General features: G+C 41.5%; 1 protein-coding gene and 1 long non-coding RNA gene across 16 annotated transcripts in view; one reads left to right on the top strand and one right to left on the bottom strand.

Annotated features, from left to right (window-relative positions):
• Positions 1 to 16,937, top strand: part of LOC310703887 — a 104,504-nt gene that overhangs the window by 11,474 nt on the left and 76,093 nt on the right. The window lies entirely within an intron of this gene.
• The window catches only part of ESR1 (estrogen receptor 1), a 205,528-nt gene continuing 198,525 nt past the window's right edge, over positions 9,935 to 16,937 (bottom strand). For all 12 annotated transcript variants that reach the window (XM_083496475.1, XM_083496469.1, XM_083496473.1 and 9 more), the window contains one exon: positions 9,935 to 16,016. In XM_083496475.1, the coding sequence (XP_083352601.1) occupies positions 15,782 to 16,016 (235 nt within the window). In that variant the 3' untranslated portion in view covers positions 9,935 to 15,781. The remainder of the gene's footprint in view (positions 16,017 to 16,937) is intronic.

The following is a 16,937-nucleotide window of genomic DNA, read 5'->3' as shown; positions in this document are numbered from 1 at the left end:
GACCCCATGGACCAGAGCACACCAGGCATTCCTGTCTTCCACTGCCTCCTGCAGTTTGGTCAAACTCATGCTGTAGCTTCGAGAACACTGTCCAACCATCTCGTCCTCTGTTGAATTAAGTTTGGATGACCATCATATCTACTACTGTGGGAAAGAATCCCGTAAAAGAAATGGAGTGGCCCTCATAGAAAGTAGGGTAGGTCCTGGAAATATAATTATTTGGTTGCTATTTCAAGGTGCTCATGTTAGCATTAAAAGTCACAAACAATTTAGGCCCCAGATATCTGAAAGACTGGCTTTGTTCCTATGGATCCTCTTTGAATAATAGAATTGTAGAGTTGGGAGAGACCCGAAGGGTCATCTAGTCCAACCCCCTGCAATGAAGGCATCTCAGCTAGAGCATCCATGACAGATGGTCACCCAACTTCTGCTTACAAGCCTCCAAGGAAGGAGAGTCCACAACCTCCTTGTTGCCATAAAGCACCAATGCTGCAGCAAGCAAAGGCTCCAGCAGCTCAGTCAGCTGCTTGTGGCTGGAAAGCCAGACAGGATGTTTGTGACTGTTGCCATGGAAACAAAGGGGCAGTTCATTCTGTACTGAGCACCGGATGTTAGCTCTGTGTGTGTGTCATATGACCCGTACTGGAAGTACATGGGAGGAGTTTCTTCTTGCTGTTGTCGAGTGCAGACATGTTTCTCTGTACTGATATGAGAGACAGAAATAAAGGATGTAAATAGTTTTCTGTCTGCTTCTTTCCCCTCCTGGGGGACACCAAAGGGGAGAGATGATGAACGGTGTGTTCCTCTCACACATCTGAGAAGAATCGCCGGGACCTCGCCTGCTTATCAGCAGAGTGGAGACGCGGGGAGGTCGACAGGAATATCTGCCGGTGCCTACGCTGTGGCACATTCCTCTGACCAGGCAGAATTCCAAAAGTGGCAGCAGAGGATGGTTGCTGTTTTCTTCGATCCATCGGACATCTGGATGAGAGGCTGGTGAATTGTCCTCCTCTGCTCCATGGAAGCCTGAAGTGAGAGGCTGATTCTCTGCAGCCAGAAGCTGACCAGAAGAAGCTGACAACCAAGCCGATGCTCAAGGTATGAGACTTTTAAGGGCTTAAAAGAGTGAATGCAGATTGATTCATTCTCTGCTTCACGGAGAGCGTGTGTGGGAAAGCAGCTCCAACTTAGAAGAGGCCTGCATACCAGGCATTTTTGTGGTTTCCTGTCCGAGGAAAGGAATGCGCTGTTGCTAGGCAACGTCCTTCAGAAGGCTGTGCCTCAGAGAGGAGAAATGGAAAGTTACTCGAGAGGGCTGGACAGTCAGACAATGCCTCAGAAAGGCGAAAACAAAGTTTTGTTATGACTAGGTCCTCACGAACTGCTGGAAGGGACTTTCCAACGCAGCCAGTGTCAGAGTTGCCAGGTGTCAAGAGTGTAAACAAGCCAGCTATTGGATTTTAGAGGCTTGTGTTTTAGAGTCAATGCAAGGACTCAAAATGGATGCTAAGAAGGGGGGAGGTTTGCCTTCTCCACCCCTCCTGACCAATGACAATTATTCATCTTGGTCTGTAAAGATGAAGGCCCTGCTGCAGAATCAGAGACTGTTTGGGGTGATTGAGAATCCCATCCCAGCAGCACCAACGCGTGCTTGGGAGTCACAGAATGTGAAGGCTAGGACTGCTATAATTCTGTGTGTGTCAGACTCGCAGCTTGTGCATATACAGCATTTGGAATTTGCGCAAGAGGTTTGGAACGCGCTGCGTACAACGCATCAGAGAGATGCTGGTTCTTCAGCGTTGCTGTATTTTGAGAAGTTGACCAATCTGAGATTAGCGCCTGATGGAGATATTCAAGCGCACCTGACTGAGATGAAGTATCTGCGTCAACAGATGGTGGAACGTAATTTCCGTCTACAGGAGGAAGTGTTTTGCTTCATGATGATAAACAGCCTTAGCCGCACCTACAAGGTTGTTGCCAGTCAGCTTGGTTCGCTACCTGCTCAGGATCTGACCGCCGAAAGAGTGTCTGCTGTCGTCCTGAACGAACACGACAGACTTGCTGCACTGGAAGTGAAAGACAGAGGGAGGCAAGAACAGAGTTCAAATCTTCCCACTGCTGGTGATGCCGTAGCATTGAGTGCCGTCCGATGCTACAATTGTGGACAGACTGGGCATCTACAGCGGAACTGTAAGAAGCCGCGACAGTCAAAAGGAGCCAAGAACAGCTCTACGAAGCCTGAGGCGTCAAGCAAAAGCCGTACCAAGTGCCAGGTGAAACCTGCAAAGGCTATGATGGCGAAAGGAACCACGCCAGATGTTGGGAACGCATTCATAATCGATACCGGCGCCACGAAGCACCTCTGCCCACACAGAGAACTGTTTTCGACGTTGAAGAAGCAAAGCTTCACTGTGAAACAAGCCAACGGTCAAGAGCTGGAAGCTACCGGAATTGGGACTGTGTATCTTGAGAGTCTGAACTTGACTATAAGCGATGTTTACCTGGTTCCAGAACTGAAATTTAGTCTGCTGAGTGCTTCGCAGATTGCAAAGAAGGGACTAAAACTGTACTATGATGCTAAAAGATGCAAGATCTACAAAGATGGAGAACTGTTTCTTACTGCCAAAGAGAAAGATGGACTGTATTTGTTGACTTTTGATCAAAGTGATTACATGAAATGTAATACTTCTGATTCTAACGAATTTTCTCTTACAGGTCTGACCAACAAAGAGAACACCAGGAAGGTGGCCAAAAAGGTCCACAGAGCTTTTCAGCGGGTGTATGCTGATGTGATTGGTCCCCTAGAACCATCTAGAGGCGGTGCAAAATATTACCTTTTGTGTGTTGATTGTTACACTAATTATTCTTGGGTTTATATGATGAAGAAACCGCAGGAAACTTTAGAAAAGTTTCAGGAGTTTTGTGACAAGGTTAAAACTATGCATGATGCTAACATTGATTGTCTTTTCACAGATGACAAGCCAGTTTTTCTTTTACAGGATTTCCAGAGGTTCCTGGATGAGAAAGGGATAAGACACAAACTTGCTAGTTCCGAAGAAGCATGGAAGAAATGTGTCTGTGTTAGGGTGAACAAAGAATTGCAAAAGGGGATGCATGCGCAATTGCTGAGTTCACATTTACCACATGATTATTGGGCCGAATCTTTAGCGTCCTATCTTCATGTGTGGTTGAGAAAAGCCTCAACAGAGTTGGGATGTTCTCCTTTTGAGAAGCTGTTTAATAGAAAACCTTCTGTTGCCTATTTTAAGGTTTTCGGGTCTCATGTGAGAACAGAAGCTCCAAGTGGGGTAAAGAATGCCAGAGGCATCTTTGTGGGTTATGAAAAAGGTCTCTACAGAGTAATTTTATCTGAATCTGGTCAGGTGATTCTCACAAAGTTTCTAGAGAGTGCTCCTGAACAGGAGAGAGTGATAGTTCACGCTTTTTCCACAGATGATTCTGATGATGATGATGATGAGTTTGATCTTATTGAGTTCAGTGGTACTGATGATGATGACACTGATAGCTCAGACAGCTCAGTTGTCACAGTCATTGAGAGGAAATCTCAAATAATGACTAGACCCTCAGAAAAGGAGGATGAACCACTGATTAAGCTTAGTACTGGTTCTCCAGAAAGTTCAAAGGCTGAACCAGAAAGCAGAGAAGAGCAGCAACTCTTACGTAGGTCTGAGAGAGCAACGAAGGGTGTACCACCCAAGAGGTATTCAAAGGAGTTTGCTAACCTTGCATATGTTGCTGTTGTAAACGATCAAGGACAGATTGAAGCTGTGTCTGAGTCAGAGACAAAGGCACAACAGAGAGTCGTTAACCAAGGAAATGTGAAGTCACACAACCAGAGAGGTACATTGGTAAAACCAGTGGCGGGTAGTTCCAAGGGTGGAACTGAAACAACAGGGGAATGTTATAAGTATAACAACTGTTTGTTTTCTTCTCTGGATGACGCTTTGCTCGCAGCACTCATTGATACTTTAGGGGGAGGATGTTACCATAAAGCACCAATGCTGCAGCAAGCAAAGGCTCCAGCAGCTCAGTCAGCTGCTTGTGGCTGGAAAGCCAGACAGGATGTTTGTGACTGTTGCCATGGAAACAAAGGGGCAGTTCATTCTGTACTGAGCACCGGATGTTAGCTCTGTGTGTGTGTCATATGACCCGTACTGGAAGTACATGGGAGGAGTTTCTTCTTGCTGTTGTCGAGTGCAGACATGTTTCTCTGTACTGATATGAGAGACAGAAATAAAGGATGTAAATAGTTTTCTGTCTGCTTCTTTCCCCTCCTGGGGGACACCAAAGGGGAGAGATGATGAACGGTGTGTTCCTCTCACACATCTGAGAAGAATCGCCGGGACCTCGCCTGCTTATCAGCAGAGTGGAGACGCGGGGAGGTCGACAGGAATATCTGCCGGTGCCTACGCTGTGGCACATTCCTCTGACCAGGCAGAATTCCAACACTCCTGAGGGAAACCATTCCACTGTAAAACAACTCTTACAGTCAGAAAGCTTTTTCTGATGTTTGGTCGGAATCCCTTTTCTTGTTGCTTGAGGCCATTGGTCCGAGTCCTACCCTCCAGAGCAGGAGAAAACAAGTGTGGATACTAAGATTGGCAGGGGACTCTCTTAGTAGTGCCCTGGTAGCACCTTGACCCTTGGAAGTGGTGGTGGCCTGTCAAAAGGCATTCTCTGTAGAAGTATTTAAGTTTTGAGGGCTCCCTCCCCACAGAGGTGCAACTGGCATCTTCATTATGCAGCTTCCAATGAACGTTGAAGACGCACCTCTTCAGGACCCACCTTATTTTTGCGATTGTAAATTGTTTAGAATTGTTTTCAATATTGTAACCTGCCCTGGAACCCTGGGGTGAAGGACAGGTAATACTAGTAATAAGAAGTACATATAACCATAACAACCACAATAATAACTCACAGGTGTCAGTTGCCAGCGTAACAGCTTCCACATCCTGGGAAGTGTGGGCCAGGGTGGTGGCAAAGTCAGGGTGGTGCCAACCCACCAATATAACCAATCTGGCCCTCCCACCAAGATAGCCACACATCTCCATAATTGCTGCCACCCTGCCCCAGTCATCAGCAACAACGCTGCTTCCAGGAGGCTGGTTCTACAGCCCTGTTGTGCTGGCCACACCTATGTAAAAGTCTGTATAGTGTATGGGGGGGCAGTGTATCTGAGTGAATGCTGCTTTTGCTGTGAGTCCAACTCTCCAGGTGTTTTGTAGAGTGTTTAATGAGCTGCAGTAGTTGTGTCTGTGTAAATGAATTCTACACTAAACTGTGGTCAACCTTCGTCTCTGCACACGCGTGCACGCGCGCGCACACACAGAGTCTTTCAAGTATATTTTTAAAGAACTACAAAATAGAGAAAACCAGATGCTCACAATAAGTGTAAGACTACATTATTGCTGCAGTTAATAAGCAAGGGTTATTGTTCTGAGGGAAATCATTAATTGTGCACATTCTTTCTTGGACAAAGACCCATTCCATTTGTCAAATTACTTGCTTAACCCATCAGACTTTGAAGGTGGCTTAACAGACTGCTGCTAAAATAGTTTATATAAATAGGCTCTTTTGAATTGTTTAGTAGGTAGAAATACTTCTAAACACAGCACGTAGATGACCTGTGTGGTTTGCCGCCCAAGGTGTAGTAGTAGTGGCCACCAACTTGTATGACTTTACGTGTTGAAAAGAGAAAAGAACATTGACTAAGACAGAAGCTGAGATGTGCTGCATTTTCAGTGGTGCTTGTATTCAGCTTTGCAAAAAGAAATTTCATGAAGGCCACAAAATCTGGCAAAGGGAATGGAGAAAGTGTAAATTAAGTTGCCTCCTGATGGAGACTTTGGAATAGAATGAAGGAGAGCTTTAGTGAAGAGTGGGTGTTCAGTGCCAGAAGATATATACAGTACCTGCCTTGAACTAATGTAATATATGGACTGCCTGCAAATTTCTCAAGCCCCCAATCTCTGACAGCTGAACAATCATCTATTGACATGTCAGCAAGACACCGCTCTAAAGTGGAGTCGATGGGGGTCTAAAGGCCCATAGAAAAAGCAATGTGAGTGGGCTGTAGTTAGCAAGTAATTTTACACTTTCAGCAAGCTGTCTCTACACTTCCAGAAATGCAGAAACCTTTATGATGCTGGTCAGGAAGTTAATTTTGAAAGTAGTGAACTTGTAAATGAGTGGAAAGGCATGAGGCACTGAAGTCAAACAGAAATCTCCAAAGAAGACTTTCAGAGAATGATGTGATGGAACCATCACATATTATAAAGATAATTTTTTGTATTGGCAATATTATTATTAAAAACTATTGAGGCAGCCACAGTATGTTTATGGATTATCTGTTGCTATGGAAAAACCTCTTCAGTTTACTTTATTTCCACCTTCTACGTTCTTTAGTCCTGTTTATCTTATCCTGGAGTGTGACTGTAAAAGGTATAGGGTTTAGGCTCTTTTTCATTTATTTGTTATTTGTATATTTAGTTCTTAAATATCTATACCACCCTTCACCCAAGGCTCACAGGGCAGTTTGCAACATAAAAACGCAAAAATACGTACCCTAGTAACAAACAAAAAATCCCCCTCTCTCTCAAACACACAGTTTAAAAGGCCATAAATTGTTTAATTAGCAAAAGGCCTGGGAGAAGAGGAATGTTTCTGCTTGGCGGCTGAAGATATGTAACCAAGGTGCCAGGTGGACCTGGTAGTCAGGGCAGTCGGGCCAGGACTGGCGTTACATGCTCAAATCGTTTTGCAACCTGGGCGTTAAATTCTGCACCAGCTAGGTAATCTAATCTAGAGGTTACCAGAGCATAGACAGCAGAAGTTAGGCTATTCCTGTCCATATAGGGGCACAGCTGGGCTGTCAACCAGATTGGCCTCATTGAACTGTCAATCCATTTTTTGTATCCAAGACAAGCTGCAGTTCCCAGGAGGATACTTTAGGGGAAGCCAAGACTGTTAAGAGTGTTATAAGAGAGTTTTTAATGTATTGTGGGATGTAGCAGCTGAATCTGGTTAGGCTCTCCCTTCAGATCTTCACACGCAGGCACCGAGGAAGTCTTTCCCCTGTATCTTTGTGGAATACAAGGTGCATAGCTGTCAACATTTCCCTTTTTTTAAGGGAAATTCCCTTATTCCAAATAGGATTCCTCGCAAGAAAAGGGAGAAGTTGGCAGCTATGACAAGGTGCAGCAACAGCTTACTGCAAGTGTTGGCTGGGACAACCACCTGCGGCCACACTCTAATCAAGTACAAAAGCCTGCCTGCCTCCTTTATAGTCAGTCAGTCAGTCAGTCTCAGGCTACCTTGTGTTGAGTTCAGCAGCATGGCAAGCATGCAAATGTTTCCCTACAAAAGCACAGGCAGATGACCTTTTCTCCCTTAGCCCAAAGCCATCCACATCAGTAGTAGTTCCTTGGCTGAGAGATGTCCTCATGCTCATACCCAGTTGACCAGGACATCACAAGGAGGCAGCAGCCATCTTGTTCATGTAGGTCACAGATCGAACAAAATGGTGCAGTTTAAGGACAAATAATGGATTCATATTTGATGCTAAATCTTTGCACTTTGAGGGAGACGTGGATTCAACAGAGTTGTTGGTTGAGTTAAAGAGGTGGTTGTTGATACTCACTAGAACTCAAAATGTTGAAATTGCTCCCTGCCCCTCTGCAGAAAAATAAGCCAATCAATCTGTGCTCATCTGTGTTGCAAGAATAACTAGTAAGATTGAACACTTATTTCAGTTGAACATAAAATTGGGTGAGGCTTGGATTACAGTGTTTTCATTTAGGACTTATCATCCCAGAAGGTTTGGAAACGTTAATTTCATTTAATAGAGCACTAGAGAATTAAACCTTAAATCATTATACTGTTCTTTATCAGTGTACTGGATATCACCAGTTCACCACATGACCTGCCTATGTGGATATCACACAGTATGCTTTGTGTGTGTGTTTGCTCTTTCTGTTTATGGTATTTAAGAGCATCACATGTGGAAGTAATGGCTTGCTTATTGTTGCTTTGTTTTCAGTGTAGTTTTGATACAACATATAAAGTAATATTCTCCACTCCTGTTGTAATAAAAAGTGACCACAATGAATGTATTATGATACATAGTTCCATATTTTCATTGCAGCTTCATATATATAACTAAGTGATATTTTATGCCTGACTTGCTTTCATACCTTTAAGGGGCCCCTCATGACTCTCTTGCCCAGGGCTCCCCAATCTGTCTTGGACCACCACCGATACTGGTGCAATATATTATTCAATTTGTAGTGATGTTACAGCAGCACTATGATAACATATACCAACAATTTAGCAGAATCTCCATCACGTCCTTTTTCCCCAGAGAGGAAGAAACCTCTCTTGATGAAAACAGTAATTATCACTCATAGTATAGCAGGCAACTGCTATGGATAATGATTCTTGAACTTTTAAAAACCAACCTATGAACCAGTCTTCACCCCATACCCATTCATTGACTTGGGAATAATTTACCTTGGGTCCTTGCAGGTTCATCAAGTGTAAAGGTAAAAGGGACCGCTGACCATTAGGTCCAGTCACGGACGACTCTGGGGTTGCAGCACTCATCTCGCTTTATTCCGGGTCATGTGGCCAGCAGGACTAAGCTGCTTCTGGCAAACCAGAGCCGCGCACAGAAACGCCATTTACCTTCCTTCTGGAGCGATACCTGTTTATCTACTTGCACTTTGATGTGCTTTCTACAACAATATGCTGCATTGTGGAGTGCTCTTGTTTAGGGTCCCAGCCACCCAGCTATGTCCTGATACAGGTTACACAATTTCATTCCCTGCTCAAGGTTTTCAGAGTGTTTTCAAACACCCCCACTCTCCATCCCACTTCCTGTAGCCACCAAGCATGCTCACTGGTGTTCGAGGTCCCTCTGCCCATTTAGGGCTTTTCCTTTTTAAGTTTTTTAATACACCAAATGTTGTTCAACAGTGTCAGTTCATACATTCAACGGCATTTCATCAAATGTTGGTTAATCAAGTGCTTGTATGATCTAGCCCTTATGAGACACCTAATATTGTTCAAGTGGGTCCCAATTCTCTATCACACAAGGATTTCTTTAAAATGGGAGGGGAGAACAATATAAAGATCTACTGATTGCTATGTGAGAGATTTGCAAGTAAATTGGCAAAAGTTTATGGCACGCATTAGCTTAATGATAATAAGTAAACTTGCAAAAAAAATATCATTTGCCATGCCTGGCCTTGTACTCATTTCTTATCTGTAAAATAGGAGTATTTATTGGATGCCATTCACCATTTATTTGGGAAGCTCTGCTGACTAGATAGTGTTTTGTATTAGATCTTTGATCTGCAGTATGCTGTATATGTACCTGCATATGCAGGTTTCCCCCATTTTTAGTTCACAGAATACAGCTGCTACACATACACGGGGATTAGTATTTTGAAGTAAGCTCTGGTTAATGGACATCAGGGTTCTTGTAAAAAAAATTCTTTTCAAGGTCCCTTAAACTTGAAATTGATTATTCTTGCACAGTACCATTTCATCTATTTAGCAGTTGTATTCTGGGAGTTTTAGCATAAAAGTGGAAGGAGGATTTTTATTATGTAGAATCAAATCATTTTGCAGGGTGGGGGTACAAGCCCAAGGTTGCATGATTTGTTTTTAAATGGATGAATCTGTTTTTCAGATCCTCATGTGAAGGTTAAAACTAATGTAAAATTTTCAGTTTTTGTTGTTTGTGTGTTTACTTTTGTATTGTACATAAGTTTTAACCTTCACTTATTTTCAAAACCAAAGAATTGTGTTTTGTTTTTTTTACTAAAGCTAAATGAGAGGGAAATGTAACCAGTCATTATTGAGAACTGTACCCAAGGTAATATATTTTAGTAATACACAAACTAGAATGTGCTGTGGTTCATTGTTTTATTTTGACATCAAAGCTGAGAAAATCTTGACAGATCAGATATCCTGCTGATTTTTTTTCTGAAGCTGCTTGTAACATTTTTTGAAAGTGCAAAAAAAGGAAGTTTACCCTTTTTAAACTTTTCTTTCATTTAACAAAGCAATATTCTAACAAAACAGGGACATCAATTATACCATTACATGCATCAGCAAAAGAGCAGAATAATTCAACAAATACATTATGGCCCATGAGCCTCATAATAAAGGGAAAGCTTTACAATGAAAGGATATTGTAGTGCACAAAAAGCTTCATTTTAAAAATATATACAATAAGGTGGCATAAAGTGGCTTGTTGAGTTTATTCTCTGACTAGCATCCTTCTGCCATTCTTAGATGGGCACTTCAAGATTGAGTACACTGCTTGTTTTTTGTTTTTGTTTATTTTTTTAGAAAAAGGTGCACAGCAGGACAACATTCCTACTAAAATACAGGCTTGCAGCATGGCAGCATATAAGTTTAGGCACATTTGAATGCAAAAAAGTAGATTCTTTACAAAAATCTCTTTAGAACAGTGCAAAGTTGAAGTGCCCGTCAAAAGGCAATGATCACATACAGAACAATATTCCAGACAGTAACACATCCATATTTGAATTAAAACTAGAGAATGCATCTATAAAGAGAAGGCTTTTCATGTAAAAGAAAATTTTTGGTACCCCAAGATTTATGTCACAATTCCACTCCAACAATGTTTTATGTACTAGGACAGATAGCTTAAAACACTGCATTAAGATCAAGTCTGGACTCAGCAGTCACTTCAGTTCTGAAGACTCACTTCACAAAGCCACAGTAAGATACATTAGAAAAAAAGCTTTCAGAAATTGGTGTAATGTAGAGCAAACAATTAATTTGACTTACCCTGCAGAGCATTTGCATCTTCAAAAGTTTGTGTACTTAAAAGTTGGCTTTTAGCTTTGCATTTTAAAAGCAGTAGCACTGAGAACATGTCTGTAAAATGAAGGCTCAAGTCCATACCAAATTGTATGGCAAGTACTAGCACCACAATCCAGCAAATGAAAGCTGTGTAAGCAGGATTCCATGTGTACAGCAAATGCTAATGAAGATGCTTATCTAGGCTCCTTAAAACTAACTAGATGTGTTTTTTTGAGGTGGATGGGAATGTGCTTCCCCAATTAGGACTTAGTTGTAAGACACGATGAAAGCCGGATCAGGGCATAGCTAATTTTCCAATGGGCAAGTATAGGTTGATAATTATGTACAGAAGGACAACTTTTTAAATGGCAATAGGCTAATGGAAACCATCAAGGAAAAATTCGGCCACTTGCATTGTTTTCTGTCACAGAATATTATCATGAGACTAACAGGATAGTAAGTAATGTGAGAGATTACACAAAAAAACGGGCAATTTTTGCCCCAAGTGTTTTGAGACTACATTAAGATGAAAATTCCTTAATCAATTGTGCAGTGGCAAAAGTCAACATACACAAACATCCAGGAGTTTCCACTGTAATTCTTGCTCTCCCTCAGTTGGCTTCCCCCAGCAATAAACAGGAATGTAACTAATACAGGCAACTCTCAACTTATGTGAGGGTAACATTCTGAGGATAGCACTTACAGCCAAAATCATGTATATTCAAAACACATTGGGTGCAGTGGTGGGATTGCCAAAGTTCTTTTCCCCAGATGCCCCCCCCCCCATATTTTTGTCCCCATTTTAATTTAAATTTTTAAATTTGCCAATCTCATAAAACTGGATGAATACAAGTTAAATGTGAGTATGCTGCAAATTACCTGTGCGGCACATCAATAATTAGTACTGAACACAATACTGTGATGTTGTTATGCACTCACTCTTGCATTAAGATGCAGGTAGAGATTCACCTTTGTGTTAGGATGTGGCTAGACAGTCTGGCAGATCAGATTGGTTGTTCACAGTTCAAGTTCACTAAATTGTGCCTGTTCTGGTGGCAAGCCATCCAAACAGATAAGATAATTACTCGTTACAGTTAGGTAGCCATTCTGGTCTGCCGTAGTTGAAACAAAATAAAAAAAATCCTTCCAGTAGCACCTTAGAGACCAACTAAGTTTGTTATTTGTTATTGGTATGAGCTTTCGTGTGCATGCACACTTCTGAAGAAGTATGCATGCACACGAAAGCTCATACCAATAACAAACTTAGTTGGTCTCTAAGTTGCTACTGGAAGGATTTTTTTAAAAGACAATTACTGTTGCACAGCACTATCTCTTACAGATTTAATTTTTTTCCATGCAGGAGACAGAACAATAAGTCTCTCATTGTTTTCTGTGTGTAGTAGGGGCATTTCAGATGGCATGAGCATACAGAAAAGCATAACCCTGCCACACAGAAAACGATGACTGGGTGAGGCAAGAGTCCACAATACCATTAAATACAAGAATGGCTTTCATACTTGGCTATAAAAACTGCCCTTACCAAAAAAAGAAATAATGAAAAGAGACAAATATCACCACTCAAGGCTTTTCCACTCCTGTGTATTTCCAGTGAGCCTGTTAATTGACATTAGATAAGGCAAGTTAATCCAACATATTACAATGATTTGGCATGTAGCAAGATTACATTTTCTATATCTCCAGGGCGTTTTATGTTTTGGTCTTTAAATTTAAGTGCAGTATCAACCGTTCGGTTTAAAAAGAAGAACCAATCCTTGCCATATTTGGTATCTTTCATATCCATCATTAGTAGTATTTTGGTAAGAAACGTAATTAGCTGCCTTGAATGTCCTTCCTTCATTAAAGGATAGTTCCTCATCGTGTTTAGGTACAAGGCTAAATTAGTGCTGTCTTGGCTAATGTAAATATAAAAATTGATATGAAATAGTGATTTCTAACAATCGCTAAGCCTTAGGCACAAATGATTGCATATGAGAGGATAGCTGAAAAGTATAAAAACAGCATATGGTGATTTTTGTATTTTAGTCGGTTGACTGGGTTAATACAACAGTTACATTCAGTTGTCTGTTAGGTGAGCTCTGCATGTGTGTATATAATATGCATACAAACACACACATTACATCATTTAAGGTGCTTTCAATAATAATGATAAAACAATGCTTTCAACAATCTAACAATAGTAACAACTAACCACCCCACCCCTGCAAAGTTAAACAGATTTAATAGAAAGTAACACATTCCCCCCTTGGACTCCCAAGCTAAACGTGCCACAGGTATGTTGGCATTAAAACTAGAGATTTAAAACCACAAATTCTGGTTGCAAACTGACATTTCCCCTCCCTCACCCACAGCTTCTTTGTAGCTTGTCTTATTTTTGTTTGCTTCTTTCTGAAGCCAAAGCAATTATTTCCATAGTCTTTATCAAAACTGATGTCTATAAATTACAAAAATTAGTTCAGATCTATTTAAGTAATTTACACAAGTGGCTATTAAGTAGGAGAACCAAGAAAGCAGATGTATTTAGATCAATGACGGTTAATTTGTGTTGTACACATTACCTTCCATCCAGAGTTCAACATCTCTGTTATCCAATGCAACCACAGAGCTCTTGTGCCTGACAATTGTTCCCTATTCACTATAATGGAGGGAAAGCCCCTGGCTGTCCTTTGTGCCATTTTCACTGATGTTAATGGATAAGTCCTTGCAAGCACAGGAGTTCTGTACACACATAAAGCTCTGTGCCCACAAAGAAACAGAGGATTGGGGAAATAGCTAAAAATACCCCCTAGAAAAAGGGTACAAATTATATGTATTGGGTGTTATAAGCACTGGGATACAAATGGATAAACTTTGCTGATTATTTTAAATGTTGTCCTACACACATTTTGACTTCTTGCTTATACTTCATGCTATGCAATACACAAGAAAGCAGTTATCACTTGAAAATGTGTCAATTTCTGACAAGGCACTTTGTAGTCCCCAACAGCTTTGGGGAAGTTTCAAAGCAGAACCATTTTTGTTGTTTTGCTGTACATTTTGAATGCAGAAAGACAAATACTTCATTACGTTAATAAAAAGCAAGGCCACCAGAAATAAAGCTCAATATCTAGGCATTGGTGAGCGCATTTTGCAAAATTAAGACGAGATGAAAACTATTCACAACATTAGTGCTTGTACTGCTTTTTATAGATTTTGGGTAGAGGCAGGAGCGCAACAATATATACCACAAAAGCAGCTCATGATGATCACCTGCAGATTTGGTTCCGTTCTGCCCCCAGGTGTGTGTGCTCATCATCATTAGTTGGGGCCAGTATGTGCCTGGGCCAATGGCAGAAAGTGACCTCGGATGCAGTGCAACACAAATTGTCTTTACTCACATCACCTCCCTCCTCTTTGCCAGTAGTTACTCAACACAGAGCTATTTTGTACACTGGGGAGCATCCAGTCACAAACATGAAGACTCACTTCTGTACCTATGTAGAACCCAAAGACCCCACATTATTGTCCTCTTGTGCAGTATTGATAGTATACAATAGATACAATTGTTCTGTTTCCCAGCAATTGTAAGGATACAAGCTTCTTCTTTGAGACCAAATTCAATGCCATTCATACAAGTGAGAGTGCTGCTACCCCCAAGTATGCAGCAGCAAGCTGTTCAGTTGCAGTACAAAATGGCAACATACAAAGGGAAGCTCCCATTCTAGTGTGGTATCTTCCTGGCAGCACCAACAAAACTTCCCACATGATCAGTCAGATTTTGCCATCTCATACTATAATGTATCAGGTAGTGTCTAAACTGAACCATTTTGATTCTTCTGCTTATTTATAAAATGCATTAATTGCCTTTCTGGTCAAAGGCAATATATAAAAAACTTCTGCTATAATTGTTAATGCAGGGTTGACTCCCAGACAACTGTGGGAAGGATATACTTCTGCACAGTACTTTTGTACAATCCTTTCATTCCAAACACATTGCAGAAATTAGTAGGCCCATGTGCTGGATTCTGCCTGTAGCTACCCATCTAAGAATTCTTTATGTGATCATAAAACCAGGGCTTCTTTTCCCAGCTGGAACTCACTGGAACTTGGTTCTGGCACATCTCAGAAGGGTTCTGGCACCTTTCAGGTGGGCGCCATTGCCATTCTAAAAGAATGAGGGAGGTATTCGTGGTGAGTTCCGGCACTTCTTTTTCTAGAAAAAATAGCTCTGCATAAAACTACCTGTTCCATCTCTACCAGCATAAGCTCTGTAATGCTGTACCAAGCCCATTATGGGTGCCACTGCAACCTAGCACTTCTTTGTCACTCATAACAAGTTAATTGAAGGATTTGTTGCTGAAGTCATCTGTTCACGTGGTCTAAAGTTTTTGTTTAGCTGTGTATAGATTACGTCCCTGAAATAACAATAAAAAAGCCTGAATGGTGATATTCTAAATCCTGTTGGTTTTTCTTGAAATATGAATGAGACTGGAGTCTAACAAAATCTGAGTAGTTCGCCATCATTTTGTGTGTACGTGGGTGTGCTGGGGGGGAATAGGGTTCTTACATTTATCAAAGAGCCAATGAACATCAAATGTAAACATCACCTACTCAAACTCAGCTGGGATCTTTGCTCAGTTGATTTAAAAGAGAAAGGTCACCCAAATTTTCAGTCTGATACCAGCTAAAAGACCTCAGGAATCCTCATGATCATGTTATGTTTATATTAAACAGAGATAATTGTTTCTGACTCCCCATATTATGTCCAAAATTATACATTCCACTAACAATATCATCAAGCAATGCTTTGGGAATCACTGGTTGAGTATTGGAGTGCTTACACATGGTACCAGTTCAGCTAAGCCTGAAGTAGGTAGTTTTTTAATGGGACTATCAGAAAGCTGTAGGCTATTTGAAATGTAGGCTCTCATTTGGTTTCTGGCTCCTTTGCATCTTCCTTTTTGTTCACACGGCAAGGTGGTAAGGAATGCATTGCAGTGGATGTGGTTGCTAACTGGTTCATGGCCTCATCTTCACGTGGCGGTGGTTTTTTTGCTGCAGGGGCATGCAAACGGTGGGCATCTAGCATTTCCAGCAACAAATCATAAAGAGGGACCACATTCTTGCACTTCATGTTGTAGAGGTGCTCCATTCCTTTATTGCTGCAGATTCACATAGAAATAAAACAAGATGTTATCATGCAGAGAAATCATACTTCCAGGCATGGATCTACCACAGGACAAAGTAGGGGAATCCAACTTTGGAATACCCTGAGAAGTGCCACCTATTGACACGATGGTGGTGGTGGTGATGATACTATTCAGGGGTTGAATTCATTTCTTTTTCTTTTTGCTTCCGAGACCAACATGTCTTAAGTCTCTTCACGAGACTCTGCAACATTTTTAGGGCATATCCAGATGCTGCAGATCTTTGTCTCAGAAATGTTGCAATTCCCTAGAGAGATAGGCAATACATTTGTCCTCATAGTAATGCTATTGTGACTGACATTCTAAGATTGTTCTACTGCTGTCATGTTGCACAGTGGTGAAAACTCAGTAACATTGAAAAAGGACTCGAGGTCAGTGAAAAAGTGCATGCTTTACCCCAGGGATAGCCAATATGGTGGCCTCCAGTTATTGTTGGACTACAACCATCAGTCCCAGCCAGCGTAACCAAGGATCTGGCATGATGGGAGCTGTAGTCTCAAGAGAGGGAACCACATTGGCTACCCTGCTTTATGTGCATAGGGGCCTTGGTTCAATCCCTCTGTGTTTTCCAGTAGAACTTTTGACTGTGACTTGTCTGAAACTCTGGAGAGCTGCTACCAGTTAGGTTACACTCTCTAAGAAAGAAGGAACAATAGTGCAACTTGACATATTTCTTAAATGTTTATGAATTCTGAACTACTCTTTAAAAGCACTCCATATTATGATAAGAATTTGGTGGTGCTAGTGGCTCTGGGCCTGTCCACAGATCCTGACTCTTCCCTCATAGGCCCCTTTCCTTCCCTGCCCTCATTTTAAAACACCACTACAGTATCATGTTTCAGTAGAGATGTACAATTGCTTATATACCCCACACAT

This window comes from Podarcis liolepis (genome assembly GCF_965112155.1).
Source record: "Podarcis liolepis genome assembly, chromosome: 3".
Classification (NCBI taxonomy): Eukaryota; Metazoa; Chordata; class Lepidosauria; order Squamata; family Lacertidae; genus Podarcis; species Podarcis liolepis.
Note: the sequence above shows the minus strand (reverse complement) of the source record. Positions and strands in the feature narration are given on the sequence as shown.